This window comes from Mya arenaria, chromosome 16 (assembly GCF_026914265.1).
Source record: "Mya arenaria isolate MELC-2E11 chromosome 16, ASM2691426v1".
Taxonomy (NCBI): Eukaryota; Metazoa; Mollusca; class Bivalvia; order Myida; family Myidae; genus Mya; species Mya arenaria.
In genome coordinates, this window is record NC_069137.1 from 52,476,832 (window position 1) to 52,497,565 (window position 20,734).

The window sequence follows — 20,734 nt, forward strand, 5'->3', positions numbered from 1 at the left end:
GAAAAGGAATATCAGACATTCTTCGACTTTTTAAATTGTTCTAAGACTCTGCAACACAGATAAACGTTTTAAAGTACGCAACAGCTACATAATGATGATGTTCACACAACGTCATTACAACGAAAATGCTTACCGATATCAAATATCAGAGTAAACAGGCAGCACCTATCCATTACACTTGCGCGGTACCATGAAAATAAATGCATTGATACGTAGCGGTTGTTAGACATGTGCCATTAGTTAGATACTGCTGAAAATGGCTGCCTCACCCTTTTTTGTTAACAATAATAGTCCAAAGTCTTAAATGCTTTCAAAAACATTTAAATGACACATGTAACCTCACAATGCAATGCCATTTAATGTCCGCCGAAACATGAGTAAACAATATGCACTCGTGGTGGCAAGTCAGTTGACACTTCCTGTTCCAACATTTGTTCTTATTACACACCAATTCTTATTATCTGCCGCGTATTCTAATGCCTCCTTCCGTCCTCACATAGAGGCCAACAACGAACGGAAATGATAATGATTATGAAATAAATAGATGTTTCCTTGAGTGTGGTTAATAATTAAGCCGAGGTTCAGTCATACTCGGAGGCTGACGGCTCACCAAAGGCTATATTGCCAGAGGTGATTTGTAACATTAAGGATATTATACAAAATATTTACATTTTACCTACCGAACTTTAAAACTTATCTCTTAAACAATTAAAATGGTATTGAAATATGAAATAATGTAGAAAGGGGGATGTTTCTTTTTATAATTTATTGAAACCTCAAATTGAATCAATGATATATTTAACCCTCAAATGAATACTAGTAACTAAAATGCTTAAGTATACAGAAATACATAGGAATAAGTTCGAACATCTCACATACAGTGCACCCATTTAATCGGGAATATTGACAATTGTGTCTACAAGCTATGAATCGCAAAGCTAAAAATATCAATTTGGACATTGAATCCATTGACTTTGATGAACTCTAAGAACTCTTTGCAACTCAATATAATGTTATTTTTTTCCTCAATAAGAGTATTTAAGCAAGCGGTGATATATAATATATTTAAGAATTGTGCTGCTGCCCTAGTCTTTGGGGAACTGAAATTGTATAAGGTACAAAGAAACACATTCTTTCCTTGATAAGGTAATTCAAGACTTACATTGATGCAGGCACTTAAACCCATATCGACCCATATATAGTGCTGTAGGTACATCATTCAATACTTGTAATCTTGATATAACAAATCATTTGCATCATATAACCCAACGGTAACTGTAAGTATTATCCCTCGTTCATCTATCTTCAGTTTTTATTGTTCTGTTAATTCATTTTTTTCCCACAAGATGGAAAAAAACAACATTTGTTTAGTAAGGCAAGACAAAAGGGTCAATGAATGTGATCTACAATTAAGAAGAATACATATGTACGTGAAAATTTAACTGTAAAATGTCTAAACCCGAAATTTGTTTCACAGCGGCTTAATATTTTACCCTATCACAGCTTAAATGAATTAGAATTCAGCTTATTTCAATCATTATCTTTAAAACAATGTTATATATGTTATGTCAAATTAATTCATCATTTCAAATACTTGAAAGTAAAAATATCTTGGTTTAAGAAATGTGAAAAATATTCTTCTGCTGTATTAGTCTTAAGTGTTTGAAGGCACATCATTTAAAACCTACATTGTGACAGACCTTAACAACAACCCCCACGCCCCCCTCCACACCAATCATGCTTGACTGTTTGCGGTCGTGAATTTTACTGAGCTATACCCGACCTTTTAGTATTAAACTATGTAGGTACAAAATTCAAAACCAACATTGCTGTAGGTATTAAACTCTCCCTCCTCAAATTACGCTTTATTGCTTGCTGTCGTGAATTTCACTGAATTGTCCCCGACCTTTCATTATATAGTGTTGTAGGTACATCATTCAATACATGTATTGCTAAACATTTAGTTATATACATGTCATTGACTAAATCTAATAATAAAGAACCGTATCGATGTACTATTTCAATTATGTAGGATAATCTTGATATTACAAATCACTTACATTTTCATCATAAATACCCCAACGTTAACTGTAATTATTATCTCTCGTTCATTTATCTTCAGTTTTTATCGTTTAATCCAATTGTTTTCCTACCAGATGTAAGCAATAAACTTGAAGGCAAGACAAAAGGGTCAGTCTAGGAAATATACAATTCAGATATATATACATATTTACGTGAATTTTTCACTGTAAAATGCCTACAACAGAACTTATTTTGTATATAACTGAATTTAGCAAAGCATTTTAACATTTAAAATATGATCAGTAGATGTAGATAGAAACAATAAAATGATACTGTCAAAACATGCATTTAATTCCGCACTGGAAACACGAATAAATGTCCAATAAAATGAACATGAACAGTTTTACAGCGGCTTAACGGTCTACCTTATCACATTTTAAATGCACTGAAATGTAGCTCATTAATTCATTACACTGTTACCATATATATTTTGTCAAATATATTTATCATTTCAAATACTTGCTAGTATTTTAAAATGCTGTAAAGAAAAAGAAATGTGTGTTTCTATTCTTCTGCTGTATTGGTCTTAATGATAACAGGACATTTCATTTGGCAACATTGTTTGAACTGGTTTTAGGTTATGCTGTTTTTATAGCAAACATATAAAATAATATTTTCTGTGTTCTCATTGAGTTATTTTTGCAAATGTAGTGTCAAAGTTGCAAGGCAATAAATAGTTCATTAAGCATGTGCAATGAATATTTTTATCATATTTTTAGGGTTGAGAATCCTTTTGTATTGATATTAGTAACTGATTAAAGGTTTGGCCATGATTAACCTTAAAATTAAGATTGGTTTTTGTCTATTCAATCCTTTCATTTCATATTTTAGAATGTTATACATGTCTATTGTTGAAATGAATACCTTTTCTTCGGTTGAACTTTCTATTCACATTAACCCATGCGATAATAATTGTTATTTTGTTCGTGCTGTTTTGTTGCTGTTATTGTTTTCTTATGTTTTGTATTGTTGCTGTTGTTGGTGTTTTAGTGTTGTTGTTGTTGTTGTTGTTGTTGTTTTCATTGTTGATAAATTATGTTAGAAGTTCGATCACCAGTTTGAATCATGTTTTATTTTTTTGTCTCCTTTTGGTGATACAATTACATACAACACCCTTTAACAGTAATTGGTTTAAATGTGAAATTCTGAATAAACTCCATTCAAACAAACTCGTTCAATGAAGTTGCCATCGAATTATAAATCGAAATATCGTTTATAAATAAATGTATTGACAACCGCATTGAACCAGAAACAGAAGCTTAGAAGCAGGGACAACCCGGTTAACCATAGAACGTTAGTCAACTAGAGAACTGTGTAAACCGTGTTTTCGATACAACGTAAGTTTACTTGGAAATGGTGTAAACCGGCTTAAGATACAGCGTAAGTTCATCTGGAAATCGGGGCAAACCGGTTTACTATACAAAGTGAGTTAAATTAGAAGTTTACGATACAACGTGAGTCAACGTTGGAATGGTGGCAAACCGGTAAATGAGATCTCAACATCAAACTTTCCCCAACAGCGTACATTTAAACCTATATTTATTACCAGCCTGCAGCAACTTAATAAGATAAAACCAAAATCAACATATCAACTTATTATTAACCTTTAGTACTCAACTACATGATACAAACAATTGCATTGAATTCGTGCAGACAGATAAAAAGTGCTGACTCCTCTATGGTACGATACAACCAGAATAGACACCTGGTTTATACAATGATTCTTAGTAAACTTTGAATCTTTACACACATACGCGTAATAATGATTTAATCATTGTACAAAATCTAGAAGAGACACATTTTCAATAAATGTGTAAATCTATACACTGAAATGTGTAATAATAGTATGATCGTTGTACAGAAAATCAGCGAAAAATAACAACAATAAGAAAAACACGATTTTATTTAATTTTATTCAGAATGTAAGCAAGTAAATAAGTAAGTAAGTACATTAATAATATATTAATTTGACATAGGCATTTAACATTGATATACATGATATAATGATGATTCGCACAAGTTGACAATACGTTCCGGTACATGAAAAATGGGGTCTACATTTTGTACACTTCCTCAATCAGGTTTCTACATGTTGTTCATTGATAAAGTGTGCCATTCCTATTTTAGCTTAAACTGGATGAAAATTTAAGAAAATTACACGTAAAAGAAACGAACTATATCGGATTAACGTATAAGCCCAAGTATATAACGTTTTTAAGGATTGTGCATTATCCATAACATCAGATCAGTGTATCCTGTACAGGATATTAGAGGAGACTTATTATTAAAAGGTATTTGAATCCGATAAAAATGACTTTTCTCAAAGAAGTTATACAATTATGGGCATCCTACATATAAAACAATGCTGCGTAAATATCAAAATAAATCATATGGAACAAAAGCAAAATAAAACTAACCAATAACAAAGCATTTTGGAAAAAGAATGGTATCGCAAGGGAGTACAGTCCATCGTACATTTGTACGATTACAAGAAAACATCATTTCTTGACTTTAACAATTTAATAAGAATTTACAGTATTTATACAAGTGATTTTCTAAAATACCACGCATATGTAATACAATATAGAAACAATACAATACGGCACTATATATTGGTTATATTTTTTGGTCTTAGATCTAGATCTACACTGATGCATTGTCGTACACAGGACCTTCTACAGCAGGTGTCTGTGTTGAGTGAAACTCAATGTCAGCGTACTCCGTCCGCGTATCGTTTGTCCTCGACGGAACTCTGGCGTGAGCTTCCTGTAGGAAATTGATGTCCAACTCGGCGTACGTTAGGCTGTCTACATTATGTGGTTGCTGGAATATGTAACATTGTACTACGTACGCAAATGACATAATTAGAAGGTATAAGTATAACCGGTTACGGATCACGTGGGAGAAGTATCCTTGTATGTAGAAACTTGCATGGCATCATCTTTAGTAGTATATCATGTTAAACCATCACCTTTGAAGATATGAATATCCCGCACCCTACGACATATTGCACACCTGCCGTACTGTTTTCAATCTTTAATGTTCACAATTACGGTGAAACTCAAAGAAGTTGGCTACGTTGCACATCTTACTTCATCTGGTCAAGCTACTTTAAAATTTGTCTGACATTTATATCACAGAAACATCTCTAAGAATACATTGCAAAGTTAAGTGAGTTACCTGTGTTCCAATCCTCTGTGTGGCAGGCTGCCTCTGTACGACTGCTAACTGGACACCTTCCGTTGTTATGTGTACAACATCATTGTCCGACGAGGTGTCTGTTTCTTAAGGTATCATTAATTGCTATTATTTATAAAGGTCCATTTGCAAGGTTATAGTTTATTATACTAGTAGAAAGAAAACAAGAACATAGAGTATAAAACTGGATATGATTCCCAATGACTGTATTTCAAATTGTAAGTGGCTTTTGATAACTATTTTATCAATAATTAGAGCCAATCAATAAATGTTGCAAACCAATAATTATTGATGATCTTCATAAATATTTTCACTTAATTTATTCAATTAGTTTAGGGATACATAAGCAACAATATTCATTGTATCAAATAAAATACAATTGACAATTACATATTTAGATAAATAAATGTTAACTGAATTTTAATTTGGATATGTTTTAATTTGAAAGTTTCATGATTATGATGTTTAATTTTTTCCCAAAAAGGATAACAAAGTTATACACAGGATAATTAGATATAGTGAATAACACTTATTCAACTGAACCAAAAGAAAGCAACATAAATATCCACCTGAATACACGATGAGATTTCAAAGACAATGGAAAGGACCTTGCATGTACGCATTAGTAACGTCTTAAATAGATACTTACCGCTGTGATTTTGAACACTGAAAAATACGCAAGTTATATCATTAGTTGTCATTTGTACTTATCCAGGTATGAGTTATATAAACGGAAATATCGTTAGAAGAAGGTCTGTTTTACAGAAAATAATAAATTTCATTATATATATCGATAATTTAAGCACATCTAACTATACAACACATATCTGAATTTCTCCATCACTTAACAAAAAATATAATTGATACATACATTTCATTTGTGATGATTGCGCTGACCTTTCGCCGTTTATTTAATATACATCCTAAAAAAGAGTTTTGTTAATTTCAAACGTTTAATCAACATTTGTTCCAGATAGTTTTATTCTAATTATCTATTATAAAGATATTTTTATTGTGTTAGTTGTACAATTTGAAAATTAATAAATGTATATGCCGTACTAAATACTTTTCGCACAATATATATATTTATTCCCTTGCTGGCCCTTGTCGTTGCTATAAATCAGTATCTTAAATTGTGTAATGTTATTCGGACTGTTGTAAAAGAAACAATTTGTAGGAAGACTTTACACCTGTAAACCCTTTCAAAATTTCGCGTTTTGTCTTTATTGCAGAAATTAAAGTTTCACTACATTGAAACCAAATTCTTACTTTCAATTGCAAGCACGATACAGAGTCCACAGAAAACACATGTTCCAATAAGAAGATTCTTAACAGGAAATCGGAATATTGAAGAAAATGTTTGAATGTCATTGTCCTGGCATTGCTTTCCTGCAATAATATATGTCATATCATAAAAAATCATAGGAGACATTTTATTTATAATAAATATAATAGATAAACAACTGAACAACACGTCACAGCCACCATAAACATAAATGCATCCTGTTGTATTAAAGTCAGGGCGCTTTGGACCGAGTACTGGGTAACTCGGTCGCTCTGAAAAGGAACAGAACTCATTTAAATCATTTAACATATTGCATATCATTTAAAACTACATAACAAAAGGTTTTTACATTGCTGCTTATGCACTAATTATTATGATCATATACTATTTTTACAACACTGGCTCATGGTTATACTTAATACATTCGTAACAAAACTCTCGTTTGTATAAACAAATTTATTATAAATAACAAATGTTTCAATAGTTGGTGAAGAACAATGAAAGTACCCTGCATACAAAGGTGTACTGATTCCGTGTGTCCTCCTTGACTGCACTCTAAAATATATGTTCCCTCGTCTGTTTCATCAAAGTTGAATACCGTTAATTTGTAAAAATATTCAGAAACTTTGTTTTCTTCGTAAGAACCGTTTCGTATCTGTATTTCGTTTATGTTTTTCTTCCATATTCGTATATTGTATGTTTGGCGCTGTATATAATGATCAGCTGGAAAATATCCCATTTCGACGTTTGCGCCGCGTATAACCGGGCTTAACAGCACGAGAGCTCCACATTGTCCAACAATATCTGTTAATCATACGAAATGATAAAAAAGACTTAATCTACTTATGCTTTTGTAATTTTAGGTTGTTATTAATTAAATTTCACTTCTAAAAAGACAAACATATATTCATAGGTATTTTAGGGATACGGGCCCAGAAACAAATAATAGTACAACAGAAACTACATTGAGAGGCCCAGTGCCAAACACACTACCCTGATTGTGTAGATATACTTAGAACACCAATCAGTCAAAAGAGTTTGGCTTAGCTCAATTATACTTCACGGATTATTTTGATTCACAATTAATGGCTATAATCAGTAAGATTCTTTAAGAAGTATCATTTGATGTTGACACATTATGTCATTTAAATATCAAGTGAATTATAAAAAGTCTTTGAATGACATAGTTGAGTTTCAGGTCAAATTGGAAGTATATAAGGCTGATATGGGCCTTTGTCGCAAATTTCAAGGTATTCTAGAAAGATCTGCAAAGTGGTTAAATCTAAGAGTATGTAAATGGTGTTAAATCTGTGGGTCTGTGGACCAAGTTTGAGGCAGTCTGCTTCTGGTTAAGATGCGGATTTTACCTTTCTCTCCCTTGAAAGAATTAAAGCACTTGACAACAAAAAATAAATATATTTACGATCATTAAAACATGTATTATCGGACTTGGCTGTCATAAAATACGGTTTAACGGCTACGCTACAGGACAGCCGGTCCTATATCTTTAATGATGACGAAGCAAATACAACAAACAGTTATTTTTAAACATAATACAACACAAACATCACGAGCTGTAGTTATAGCCTAAAAACAGTATTTTATATTTACCTTTCATATTTAAAGATACCATGCTTGTTCCTATCGACGTGTTTGTTGAACATACTGCGTAGAAGTCAGCGTTCTCATATTCAATTGAAGCTATCCATTTAAAAAAGAATGACCCATCTTCCGAATATCTTTCAACTTTTGTCCCAGTCATTGTTTGGAATGTTCTGCTGCCCTCCCTAATGCATCTCCATTCTACATCACATCCCCAAGGAAAGAACGGTATCATTTTCAGTGTAACCTCCCTGTTCACAAAAGCTGGACCTACCACTGATACCGTTCCATATTGGTTCCCGGCTGAACAGGCGAAGCCAAAAAGACCTGGAATAGAGGTTGCAAACCAACAACAAGTACATGTTTTACCACAAATAACGCTATTTGACATTTTATCTCAAATTAAGTCTAATTATTGACCGTAACATATTTCAGGTTTGAAGAGCTGTTACAATCCGATGTTTTACGATGGAGAATATCAAGTTAAAGCTATGAAGAGTATGTAAATATCGAAACATGAAGCTGCACAGATTCCGTGATTAAACATAACCACAACCGACAAAATCTTGAAAAATTAAACAAATAAGAAATTCAAATACAAATAAAACGTTATCTTTATCTAAATACTAATTATTTATTTGAAAACAATTTGAAAAAGGAATATCAGGCATTCTTCGATTATTAAAATTGTTGCAACACAGATGAACGTTTTAAAGTACACAACAGTTACATAATGATGATGTTCACACAACGTCATTTCAACGAAAATGCTTACCGATATCAAATATCAGTGTTAACAGACAGCACCTATCCATTACACTTTCGCGGTACCATGAAAAAAATGCATTGATACATAGCGGTTATTAGACATGTGCCACTAGTTAGATACTACAAAAAAATGGCTGCCTCACCCTTTCTGTTATCAATAATAGTCCAAAGTCTTCCATTCAAAAACATTAAAATGAGACATTTAACCACACAATGCAATGCCATTTAATGCCCGCTGAAACATTAGTAACGATATCCACTCGTGGTGGCATGTCAGCTGACATAGAGGCCGACAACGAACGGAAATGATAATGATTATGAAATAAATGGAGTGTGGTTAACAATTTAGCCGAGGTTCAGTCATATTTGGAGGCTGACCGCTCATTTTCACGCTATTTTGCCAGAGGTGATGTGTAACATTAATGATATTATACACAATATTACCGAACTACATTGTTATAAATTTTAAACTAATCTCTCAAACAAGTGAAATGTGTTGATAGATGAGATAATGAAGAAAGGGAATGTTTATTTTTATATTTTATTGAAACTCGAAAATTGCATCAATGCGATAGATTCAAACCTCAAATGAGTACTAGTAACTAATACGCTTATATATATACAGAAAGGCTTAGGAATAAGTTCGAACATCTCACATTATGTGCATCCATTAAATCGGCAATATTGACAGTGTCAGTTGTGTCTACAGGCAATGAATCGCAAAACTTAAAAAAAAAATATTTTCACATTACATCCTTTGACTTTTATGAACACTAAGAACTCTTTGCAACTCAATATAATGTTAAATATTTCCTCAATGAGAGTATATAAGCAAGCGGTGAAGTATAATATGTTTAAGCATTTTGCTGCAGTCCTAGTCTTAGGAGAACTCTAATGGTATAAAGTGAAAAGAACACATCATATTTCTCTGGGAAGGTAATTCAATACTTACATCGCTGTAGGCACCTAAACCCCTTACGACAGTTATAACACTGACACAATATCCGACTTTTCAGCATGAAGTGATGTAGGTACATCATTCAAAACCTACATTGCTATAGGCGTTAACTTTCCCCACACCTAGCAATAATGCTTAATGCTTGCTTCAAGAATTTTACTAAATTATCCCCGACCTTTCTTTATATAGTGCTGTAGGTTCATCATTCAATACTTGTAATCTTGATATAACAAATCCATTACATTTTCATCATATAACCCCAACGGTAACTGTAAAATGTCTTAAACAGAACTATGTTTAACAGCGGCTTAATATTTTACCCTATCACAGCTTTAATGAATTAGATTTTAATTTCAATCATTATCTTTAAAAGATGTTATATATGTTATGTCAAATTCATTTATCATTTCAAATACTTGAAGGTAAGCATATCTTAGTTTAAGAAATGTGAAAACGATTTTTCTGCTGTATTGGTCTTATTGCATGCAGGATTTGTACATTTCATCTCACATTTTGCAACAGAGTTTTAACTGGTTTGGGGTTATGCTATTTTAATAGCAAATAAATACGAATATTTTCTGTATTCTCACTGAGATGTTTTTGCAGATGGAGTGTCAGAGTTGCTTGGCTATCAATAGTTAATTAAGCATGTTCATTCAATTCTACATTTATCATTTATATATTCATCATTTAGAATGGATTTATGATTTATCTTTTTGTTTATATTTCTCTGTTAGAATAATGTATTTTTGACTTCTCCCGTATAATTCAGTGTTAACAGATATTCCCCTGTTTTATTACAAGTCTTTAACACAGTGCTATTTTCATCTTCCCAGTGAAGCGTCCATTGCTCTAAATTTGCAGCCATCCAAAATACATTTTACGGTCAATGTAATATCCGGACATAAATCAACAGGTGATGTCGGGTACAAATTAAGAGTCGGACAATCTGAAACGTAGTGTAGAAATTGTTGAGAAACTAACAAAGTAAAACGAATACACAGCTAATAGAAAATAATAGATATTATACGTTTTAAGGTTAATCCCGGTTATATGTTGATAAAGCACATTGAATGAAAAATATGTTAATTAAAGTACATTTCGGAAGATAGATCTTATGGAAAATGGAACAAGGACAAGGCAGTCTCGGTTTGACAGTGTGAACGAAATTTGACAATTAAATAAAATCGAGTACGTACCTGAAAAAATTATTTTATAGTCTTTATATAAAAGCGATGGGAAGTGGTCACATTTTGTTGAACATGAAATTGTTCCCACAACCATTTCTTCTGTGACAGTGTTAAGCACGCTGGACAAAGAACGGTAACTCCCATTTTCACTTTGTCCAGGTGTTGCTATGAACGACTGTTATATTATTGTTGTCGCTTGACCATTCAATTTTACAAGTCGGATTGGATTCATTCGTTTCACAAGACATGTTTAGTAAACTGACTTAAACATTGTTGTTATAATCCAGTATTTTATTAACGGATATGGAAAGGTCCGACGGCGGATCTGAAAACAAAAGTAAAGAGAAGCGTTACCGTTTTAAGTTAAAAATATCTAAACTATATCGTTTATTTTTCAATGATACGAAGGCACACACAGACACCAATAATACAATCATTTACTACGGGAAATCAAATTACATTAAAAGCAAGAGGAAATGAATCATTGTCAAGAAAAGTACGACTTGTACTGGTTCGGTTCCATTGTGAGTTTTGCAATACACGTCAGAGCCATTATAAACATAAATGCATTATGGTGACATTGGACCGAGTACTTGGTAACTCGGTCGCTCTGAAAAAGAACAAAACCCATTTAAGTAATTTTGCATATTGCATAATATTTAAAACTACAGATGGCAAGGTTATTTACCTGGCTGCTTATGTAGTTATATCATGGTCATAAATTATTGCCCAAACAATAATTGGCGCGTTATTGCATTCCATAGAGTCTTTAAAACGCACATACTTATAATGATAAAATAATATAAATATAAAAACGCCCTTATGTTCCTTGACCTACAATAAAGTTTCCTTGAATGTTAAGAGACACTGATTCCGTAGTTTCTACCGAATTGACTTTAAAGAATATGTCATCTCGTCTTTTTCACCAAAATTCAATAACGTTAATTTGTAAAAATATTTAGAAACTGTTTCCTCTTTGTAAGAACCATTTCGCATCTGTATCTCTTGGCTGTTTTTCTTCCATGTTCGTAAAGCGTATGTTTGGCGCTATATATAATTGTCAGCTGGAAAAAATCCCAGTTCGACGTTTGCGCCGCATGCAACCGGGTGCAACAGCACGATATCTCCACATTGTCCATCATTATCTGTTAAATACACAAAATGATTAGTAAGACTTAATCTTTTTATGTTTTTGCAATTTTAGTTTGTAATCAATATAAGTTCACTTTTAAAAAAGACAAACAGGTGTTTTAGGAATATGGCCAGAAACAACGGAAACTAATGGACTTGCCAAGTGCCAAAATACCTACCCTGATTGTGTAAGAATACTTTTAGGTCATCATTTCTATCTAGCTAGTGAGTGGTCAAACATAACATAGCATTCATTTTCATATAGCTTCACTATGATAACCGGCAGGTGTTAATTGGAAATTATAAGATAGTTGGAACTGTTGATCGCTTAAACATCTGTCTAGGATGTTTCAATTACTTAAATAATTATTAGAACATATCTAACCATTTTTTTCTCCATTTGGAGCTCCTCGGCCATTTTTATCGAAACAACCTCGGATTTATTTCGGTACATCAGTTGAAGTAGTTCATATTTTTTTTGAATTACATCATTAATTAAGTGTAATGTTTTAGAGTTGTAATTATTGTTCTATGTTTAAATTGATTGTCAGTGAAGGGCAATAATTGCAAACATAATGAAGATTCCCAGGAGTTAATACTTAAACTTTCACTGCTAAATATAAATACTACGCGATCTACTTTTTGCGGACTTAAACGTACCGCCTTTTGAGTATGTAAATCGTGCAAATACATCCGTGGTGGTTTTCGATAAAAATAGGCTACGAGTACAGAATGGGTTATTTCATATTGTGCTTGATATTGTCGAAGATCAATAAACTTCGACCTTGTTTACAAACAATCGGTCGACAGGGTTTGGCTAAGCTCAATTATACGTCAGGGAAACTTTTGATTCACAAGTCCCGTTGGTGGCTATAGACATTAAGGTTCTCAAATACTATGACGTCATGTTGAAAGTATCTTTCTAGGTCATTTAACAATTAGGTGACTTAAGAAAGTCTGTGGAATGACAAACCGCAATTTGAGGTCAATTTAGAATTACAAAAGGCTGACCTGGAGCTTTTCGAGAAATTGAAGGGGATTTTAGAAAAAAAATGCAAGGTGGTTTAAATCTGAGAGCATGTACATGGGTTTAAATATGAGGGTCTGTGGACCGAATTTGAAGCAGTCTGCTTCTGCTTAAGATATCGTTCCATATTGGCTCCCGGTTCCACAGGCGTAGCCAAACAGACCTAAAATATAAGTTGCAAACCAGTTATAAGTACATATCTCACCCCCATTTACGCTATATGACAAGCTTCTCAAATTAAGTCAATTGACAGCAACATTTTTCAGGTCTGAAGTGGTGTTACAATCCGATGATTAACGACAGAGAATAAAAGCTATAGTATCTTATTACTAAATTATTTGTTTTAAACAAGTTCAAATGCATTATAAAGAACAACTTGACACCATTAAATTAGTGCATTGATAAATAGCGGTTGTAAAAAATGTGTCACTAGTTAGATATATAATAAACGGAAGTTGTTGTTTTTTTCACGCTTTTGGTTAACAATAATAGTTCAAAGGCTTTCTATTCTTTCAAAAACATTAACAATCGTACATTTTACCACACAATGGTAAAACATTTAAAGTCCGTCTATATTTTAGTAAATCATACAACGCCGCTCGGTTCACTTGTGGTGACAAGTAAGTTGCCACTTCCTGTTCAAAACGACAGACAGAGGCTTCAAAGGAATAGACCTTTGTTATTATTACAAACTCAGTATCTGCAGCGTCCTCGCATATGGTAAAACAACGATAAAATCGTTTTCCTTGTAAAAATGATAATCAGAATTAGATGAGTGGTAGTTGTCTTGCGTGTTACTTATAATAAGGCCGATGTTTAGTCAGATTCACAAGTTTAATTGTGAAGAATTATCTTGATATTACAAATCACTTACATTTTCATTATAAAAACAACAACAACGTAATCTGCAATTATTATCCCTCGTTCATTCATTATCAGTTTGTATCTTCCTGATAATAAACTTCTGTTTCCCACATGATGTAAAACAACTTTTTGTTGAAAGGCAAGACAAAGGGGTCACTCTAATTGATTTAAAATTAAAGAGAATACAAATGTACATACATATTTCGCTGTAAAATGTCTAAAACAAAACTATGCTTTATATAGAATACCTTAATTTAGCAAGGCTATGATAAGTTTGTGAGTAACAATTTAAAATGATACGTATGTTTAGATAGAATGAATTAATTGATACAGTCAAAATATACCTTTTATTCCGTACTGGAAACACGAACACTTTTCAAAATACAACGAACAAGAATAGTTTTACACAGGCTTTATTTTATTCACTTTCGCAGATTAAATGAATTAGATTTTAGCGCATTTTAAGCATTAACCTGTAAACATGATGTATATATTATATCAAGGTCATTTATCAATTCAAATAAGTAATATAGATATTTTTAACTTTTAATAAATGATTGTTTAGATTTGTCTGCTGTATTGGTCTTTATTTAAGAAGCATTTGAACTTTTCATTTAAATTTCAACAACACATTTGTTCATGTTTAACATTTTGCAACAGTGTTATGGGTTATGTTTTATTTATAACAAAAAAATAAGACTATATTCTGTATTCTCACTGAGATGTGTTTGCAGATGTAGTAGTGTCAAAGTTACTTTGCTGCGAATAGTTCATTATGCTTGTACAATCAATAATTTCTTAAAATGTTAACGTTATGATTCTTTTTGTTTCATTTATATTAGTAATTGTGTAAATGTTAAGCCATGATTTACCTTTATATTTAGATCGAATTTTGTCCATTCAATAATCATTGTTATGTGAGATGGTTTATTTCTATTTCTTTTATTACACATTTTCTAATAAAAATGTATACTTTGTCAATTGCATAGTGACTCTATTTAATGTATACAATTCCTATTTTACATGTTTGTGTATATGTTAAATAAATAGTCGCATGCATGGTACATATATACTATTATTACCATAGTTTAAACATTTAAGTTGATTTACATATTTTGAAATGAAAGTAATGCTTTTATTGAAACGTATGCCACAGACTAGCAATGTTGTTTGCTTATATTTGGTCACATGTCTGCTGAACTCTGCTGATCTCTACTGACACTAGTAAGAAATGGTTGGTAGCTTTTCAAACAAACCTTCAAATATACAGTAGCAGTAGTAGGGCTAGCGTATTTCAAAATATATAGAAAAAACAAACCATTTTCTATGTTGACGAAGGGTTTGTCGTTCATTCGATATGCAAGCCTGAGTGTGTTTCGGAAATACCCTTTCGGAGATTTTTAAAAAATGGGGAGATTAACTTTAAAATGGCTTACCTTATAGATATAACTAGAAAACCTCTTTCTGCTTCGCATCATGTTTATTTGATTTATCTTTGTTATTCTATCTTATAACATTAATCGACCGATTCATTGTGCTCGGGTGTACTTATGGCTTTTGTTAGACACTACTTCATTTGTGTACGAGTAATGTATTTTTTTAGTGGGTTAATCTTACATTTAATACAAAGCAAATAATTCATTGATACAGTCATATCTCAGGTATTGGGCCTTTACAGATTATTCAATTTCACAAAGAGTTATGTCTAAAATTGCTTTTTATCAGTTACATTTATTTTTAGTTACGACATAAAAACAACAACAACACCATATTAGTTTAGAATGCATACGTCGTGAATAGCATTTCAATTGTTTACAGTGTAGCGAATCGTTCGTATAAAGAGCAATTTGTTCGAGGATCCACGCAAACCTTTTTTTAATGTTTTTGAAATTGATAAATCTTCTTCATTACATAGCTCAATTCAGGCGAGGTAACCCTTCCTTGACAAGTTGAATCGGGACAATTGTGAATACAGCAAATGATTCTTCCATACAAAGTTATAACTGTACATAATTCGACTAAACTTATTGACAAATGTATCTTATTCTGATGTTTCTATTGTAAAGGGGGGCAATCGTAACAATCGTCCTATCCAGTTTACCCCATATAAATACTTACCTGTCTCTATTATGAGTATCAAGGGTTCTTATGTATTTTCAGGTTATATTTTATTCTTTTGATTATAATGCATATATTCTAGGGTTAAAATGTTTCTTCTTATTAGCCAATATTGTTTTAGTAAATGATACATGAAATAGCACTGTTGGTATTAAGAGTGGATTAGTGATTAAACTATTTTTGTTATATTTCTCTGTTTGAATAGCTAGTTTGGTAATATACCGATGTCACATTTGCATTGCTGCTAATTTGAATGATTTTGCAATCATTCTTTGTTTGTTGGCCAAGGGCTATCATCCTTTATTGGAAGGCCCATTGTGTGTGTTGTGAATCGGACCCTCTAGACATTCAAAATTAAACTGTTAGGATAGATATTTTATTTTTCTTTGAAATGTCAAATGTATGAAACACGAACTTATTGAATGAATAAAAACATCAAACTTAGATTGCATCCATTTATCTAATTCAGAAAAAGTGTTCATATGTCAAAGGTGTTCGGTATTATTTAATGTATAATTTTATTTGTCCTCAAAAGAGTAGAGTATATTTGTTGATTGCAGTGTTGTATCTTATTTTATTTCACGAGGTTCATATAAAACATTTTTGCACGAGTGGCGAATAATAGGCTTAGAAACCTTGCTATCACCAAATACATCATTTGGCAATATCTGTTAATTGTATATTATATTTTATTATGCTTCAACTTATCACCAACTGTTTAAACCTATCAATTGCTTCACGGCCGGTACAACTTTCACCACAAAACATTAATTCGATCAACATATATTGGCTAATGATGTTTGATCAAACGTTTCAGACTCAATGACTGTTTAATTGTTTAATCGAATGTATTTAAACCGTTGATTATTAATATTTTTGAATGTTATACATATATAATGTTGCAACGTCGTTTTTGGTTGTAAAATAACATTATCGAAAGAGGAGCTAAGTATTGCTGCATTTAAATGTAGTTAATTATAGTCTATTAATTACTGCTTTTGTTGATGCAAGAAAGTATACCAATTACAATAGTACATCGAATGTTAATTGAAAGCCATTAAACGGGGCAAATAATTTAACCAAGGTCCACGCGTTCATTGAGTCTAAATAAAAACCTAGCACATATCACACATTTTTGCAGTTGTATAAATAAATGTTTTGGTAACCGCTTTGAACCAGAAACCGAAAACCTGAGAAGCTTGGAAGCGGGGGCAAACCGGTTAACCATAGAACGTTAGTCAACTAGGGAATGGTGTAAACCGTGTTTTCGATACAACGTAAGTTAACTTAGAAATGGTGTAAATCGGCTTAAGATATAGCGTGAGTTCAACTGGAAATCGGGGCAAACCGGTTTACGATACAACATGAGATGAATTAGAAGTTTACGATACAACGTGAGTCAACGTTGGAATGGTGGCAAACCGGTTAATGAGATCTCAACATCAAACTTTCCCTAACAAAAATTAATTTTTTCAAGGATTGTGCATTATCGATAAAATCTGATCATTGTATCCTGCACAGGATATTAGAGCAGACTTAAAAGGTATTTGAATCCGATAATTATACATTTTGTCAACACAATTATACAATTATGGGCGTCCTACATATAATACAATGTTGCGTAAATATCAAAATAAATCATATGGAACAAAAGCAATATAAAGCTAACCAATAACAAAGCATTTTTGAAAAAGAATGGTATTGCAAGGGAGTACAGTCTATCGTACATTTGTACGATTACAAGAAAACATCATTTCTTGACTTAAACAATTTAATAAGAATTTACAATATTTGTACAAGTGATTTTCTAAAATACCACGCATATGTAATACAATATAGAAACAATACAATACGGCAGTATATTTGTGGTATATGTTTTTGTCTTTGATCTAGATCTTCGTTGAAGTATTGTCGTACACAGGATCTTCTAAAGCAGGTGTCTATGTTGAGTGAAACTCAATGTCAGCATACTCCGTCTGCGTATAGTTTCTTCTCGACGGAACACTGGAGTGAGCTTCCTGTAGGAAATTGATGTCCAACTCGGCGTACGTTAGGCTGTCTACATTATGTGGTTGCTGGAATATGTAACATTGTACTACGTACACAAATGACATAATTAGAAGGTATAAGTATAACCGGTTACGGATCTCGTAGAAAGAGCATCCTTGTATGTTAAACCGTTATGGAAGATATGAATGTCAGTCACCTTATAACATATTGCACACTGCCTCATTGTTTTCAATCTTGAATGTTCACCATTACGGTTAAACTCAAAGAAGTTGGTTAACTTGCACGTCCTACTTCATATGGTCAAGCTACTTTTGTGTGACATTTACCACACAGAAATAATGTCTAAGAATACATTGCAAGTTAAGTGAGTTACCTGTGTTTCAATCCTCTGTGTGGCAGGCTGCCTCTGTACGACTGCATACTGAACACCTTCCGTTCTTATGTGTACAACTTCATTCTCTAACGAGGTGTCTGTATCTTTAAGGTATCATTAATTGCTTTTATTTATAAAGGTACACTTGGAGAGATATAGGTTATGATAGCATATAGAGAAAAAGAACCAATAGTTTAAAACTGGATATGCTTCCCAATGTATCTCAAAGTGTAAGTGGCTTTTGGTAACTAATAGCCAATCAATCAATAAATTTTTGCAAACTGAGAATTAGCTATGATACAAATGAACTCGAAAGCGTTAGATTTTATTAGGATGTTCACTTTATTTATTTAATTCTTTTAGTGAAACAAAAGCAGCGCTGACTGTTAATTTGGATATGTTTATTTAATTAATGTGAAAGTTTTATGATTATTATACTTATTTTTTTCATACGGAATAAGTAGATAGTAGTATAAGAAAAACAAGTGAAAAGATCCATATGGGCAAATGATGGGATTTTCAAAGGGCAAGAAAAGTACCAACGCATGTAGGTATTAGTAAACTCAATAAAAAACTTACCGCTGTGAATTTCAACACTGAAAACGATCACAACAATTATTTCATTACTGTTTATTAGTTCTTATGCTTACTTGTAAGACTTTTATAAAAAACAAATTACGTTTGGCGAAGTTATGTTTTAGCGGAAGAACTGTACTTAAAAGTTAATATATAAGCATATCTAACTGCGCAACACATATCTGAAGTTCTTCATCAATAAATAAAAGTTGATAGTTGATACATACATTTCTACTCTGTTGATAGCGTTGACCTTTTGCCGTTTAAGAAATATACATCCTGAAACAGATATTCGTTCATTTGAAACAAATAATCTGCATTTGTTCCATATAGTTTAGTTTGAAGTGTCTTTGTAGATAATATTTTTATTTTGTGATAGTTGTACAATTTAAATGAAAAATAAAAAATAGATAACAATGTATACTCATACTAAATACTTTTTGCACTCACATGTATGTTCCCTTGTTGTCTCTTGTTCTTTCTATCAAATAGTCTTAAAACCTACCTTAAAATAGGTACATTTTGAAAAGAGAATTTGAGTACGCCCGTATATCTTTTCAAAACTGTGTTCTGACTTTTAAATAACGTCACATTTCATTAAATAAAATCCTTACTTCCGATTGCAAACACAACGCAGAGTCCACAGAAAACGCCTGTTCCAATCAGTAGATTCTTGACAGGAAATCGGAATATTGAAGAGATTGTCTGAATATCATTGACCTGGCATTGTCTTCCTGCAATAATATAGTTTATGTCATAAAACATCGAAGACAATGCAAGTGTTATAATGTAATAGATTTACAACTGATAACTACAAACCATTTGTCCTTGAGCTTAAAACGGCAAAGGATTTTCTCAGATGTTCTTCTGATTTCGAAGCTTTGCAAGTGTATGTAGTTTCCACTTCTCCCGTATAATTTAGTCTTAACAAGCATTCCCCTGTTTTATTACATGACCTTAATACAGTGCTATTTTCATCTTCCCAGCGAAGCGTCCATTGAAATATAGCTTTGTAGCCATCCATTACACATTTAACAATCAATGAATTATTCGGACATAAATCAACAGGTGATGTCGTGTTCAAATTTAGAGTTGGAGAATCTGAAATGTAGTACAGAAATTGCTGAGAAGGTAACAAAGTAAAACGAATTCACAGCTAATAAAAACTACTCGTTGCTTTGCCTTGTGCAACACATTTCATTTCCATTCTACGATTGGTTAGTCTGTGTCGCCTTTGTTTGACTTAAAAGTATTAGATGTATTGAATGCAGCAGTTTGTTGAACTTCAGATAGCAAGAATGTGCCAACGTGTATTTCTATTGCCGGAGCTGGGAAAGCATTGCGCATTTCACATACTGCTGTCGAGCTTTCTCCAACAAGGAATTCTGGAACTGATAGCTCGGGCGGGCTTCCTTTCTCTTAAATTGAAACACAATATTTAAACAGCATTCAATATTATACACAATCCAAACATTTTGCCTTGCACAAAATAACGAATCATAGCTTGTCATTATGTATCTCTTTATTGCTTACCCACGTTACATAGAATGCC

At 32.4% G+C, this 20,734-nt stretch overlaps 1 protein-coding gene across 1 annotated transcript; it reads right to left on the reverse strand.

The window, feature by feature from the left end:
- Positions 1–4,725: 4,725 nt before the first annotated feature.
- Positions 4,726–9,021, reverse strand: LOC128221794 (uncharacterized). The gene is made up of 5 exons (XM_052930396.1): positions 8,943–9,021; positions 8,177–8,494; positions 6,550–6,669; positions 5,263–5,366; positions 4,726–4,905 (listed from the first exon to the last, which is right to left on the reverse strand). Exons 1-5 carry the CDS (start codon positions 8,980–8,982, stop codon positions 4,726–4,728), a joined length of 762 nt encoding a protein of 253 aa, XP_052786356.1. The 5' UTR covers positions 8,983–9,021.
- Positions 9,022–20,734: the final 11,713 nt, after the last annotated feature.

Excerpts from the sequence above, each read along its gene's own strand:
- LOC128221794 (XM_052930396.1), bottom strand. The coding sequence starts at position 8,982 with ATGGATAGGTGCTGTCTGTTAACACTGATATTTGATATCG. Across the intron at positions 5,367-6,549 it reads TATCGTGCTTGCAATTGAAA|AAACAGACACCTCGTCGGAC; the intron begins GTAAGAATTTGG and ends TGATACCTTAAG. Across the intron at positions 4,906-5,262 it reads CACAGAGGATTGGAACACAG|CAACCACATAATGTAGACAG; the intron begins GTAACTCACTTA and ends TACATATTCCAG.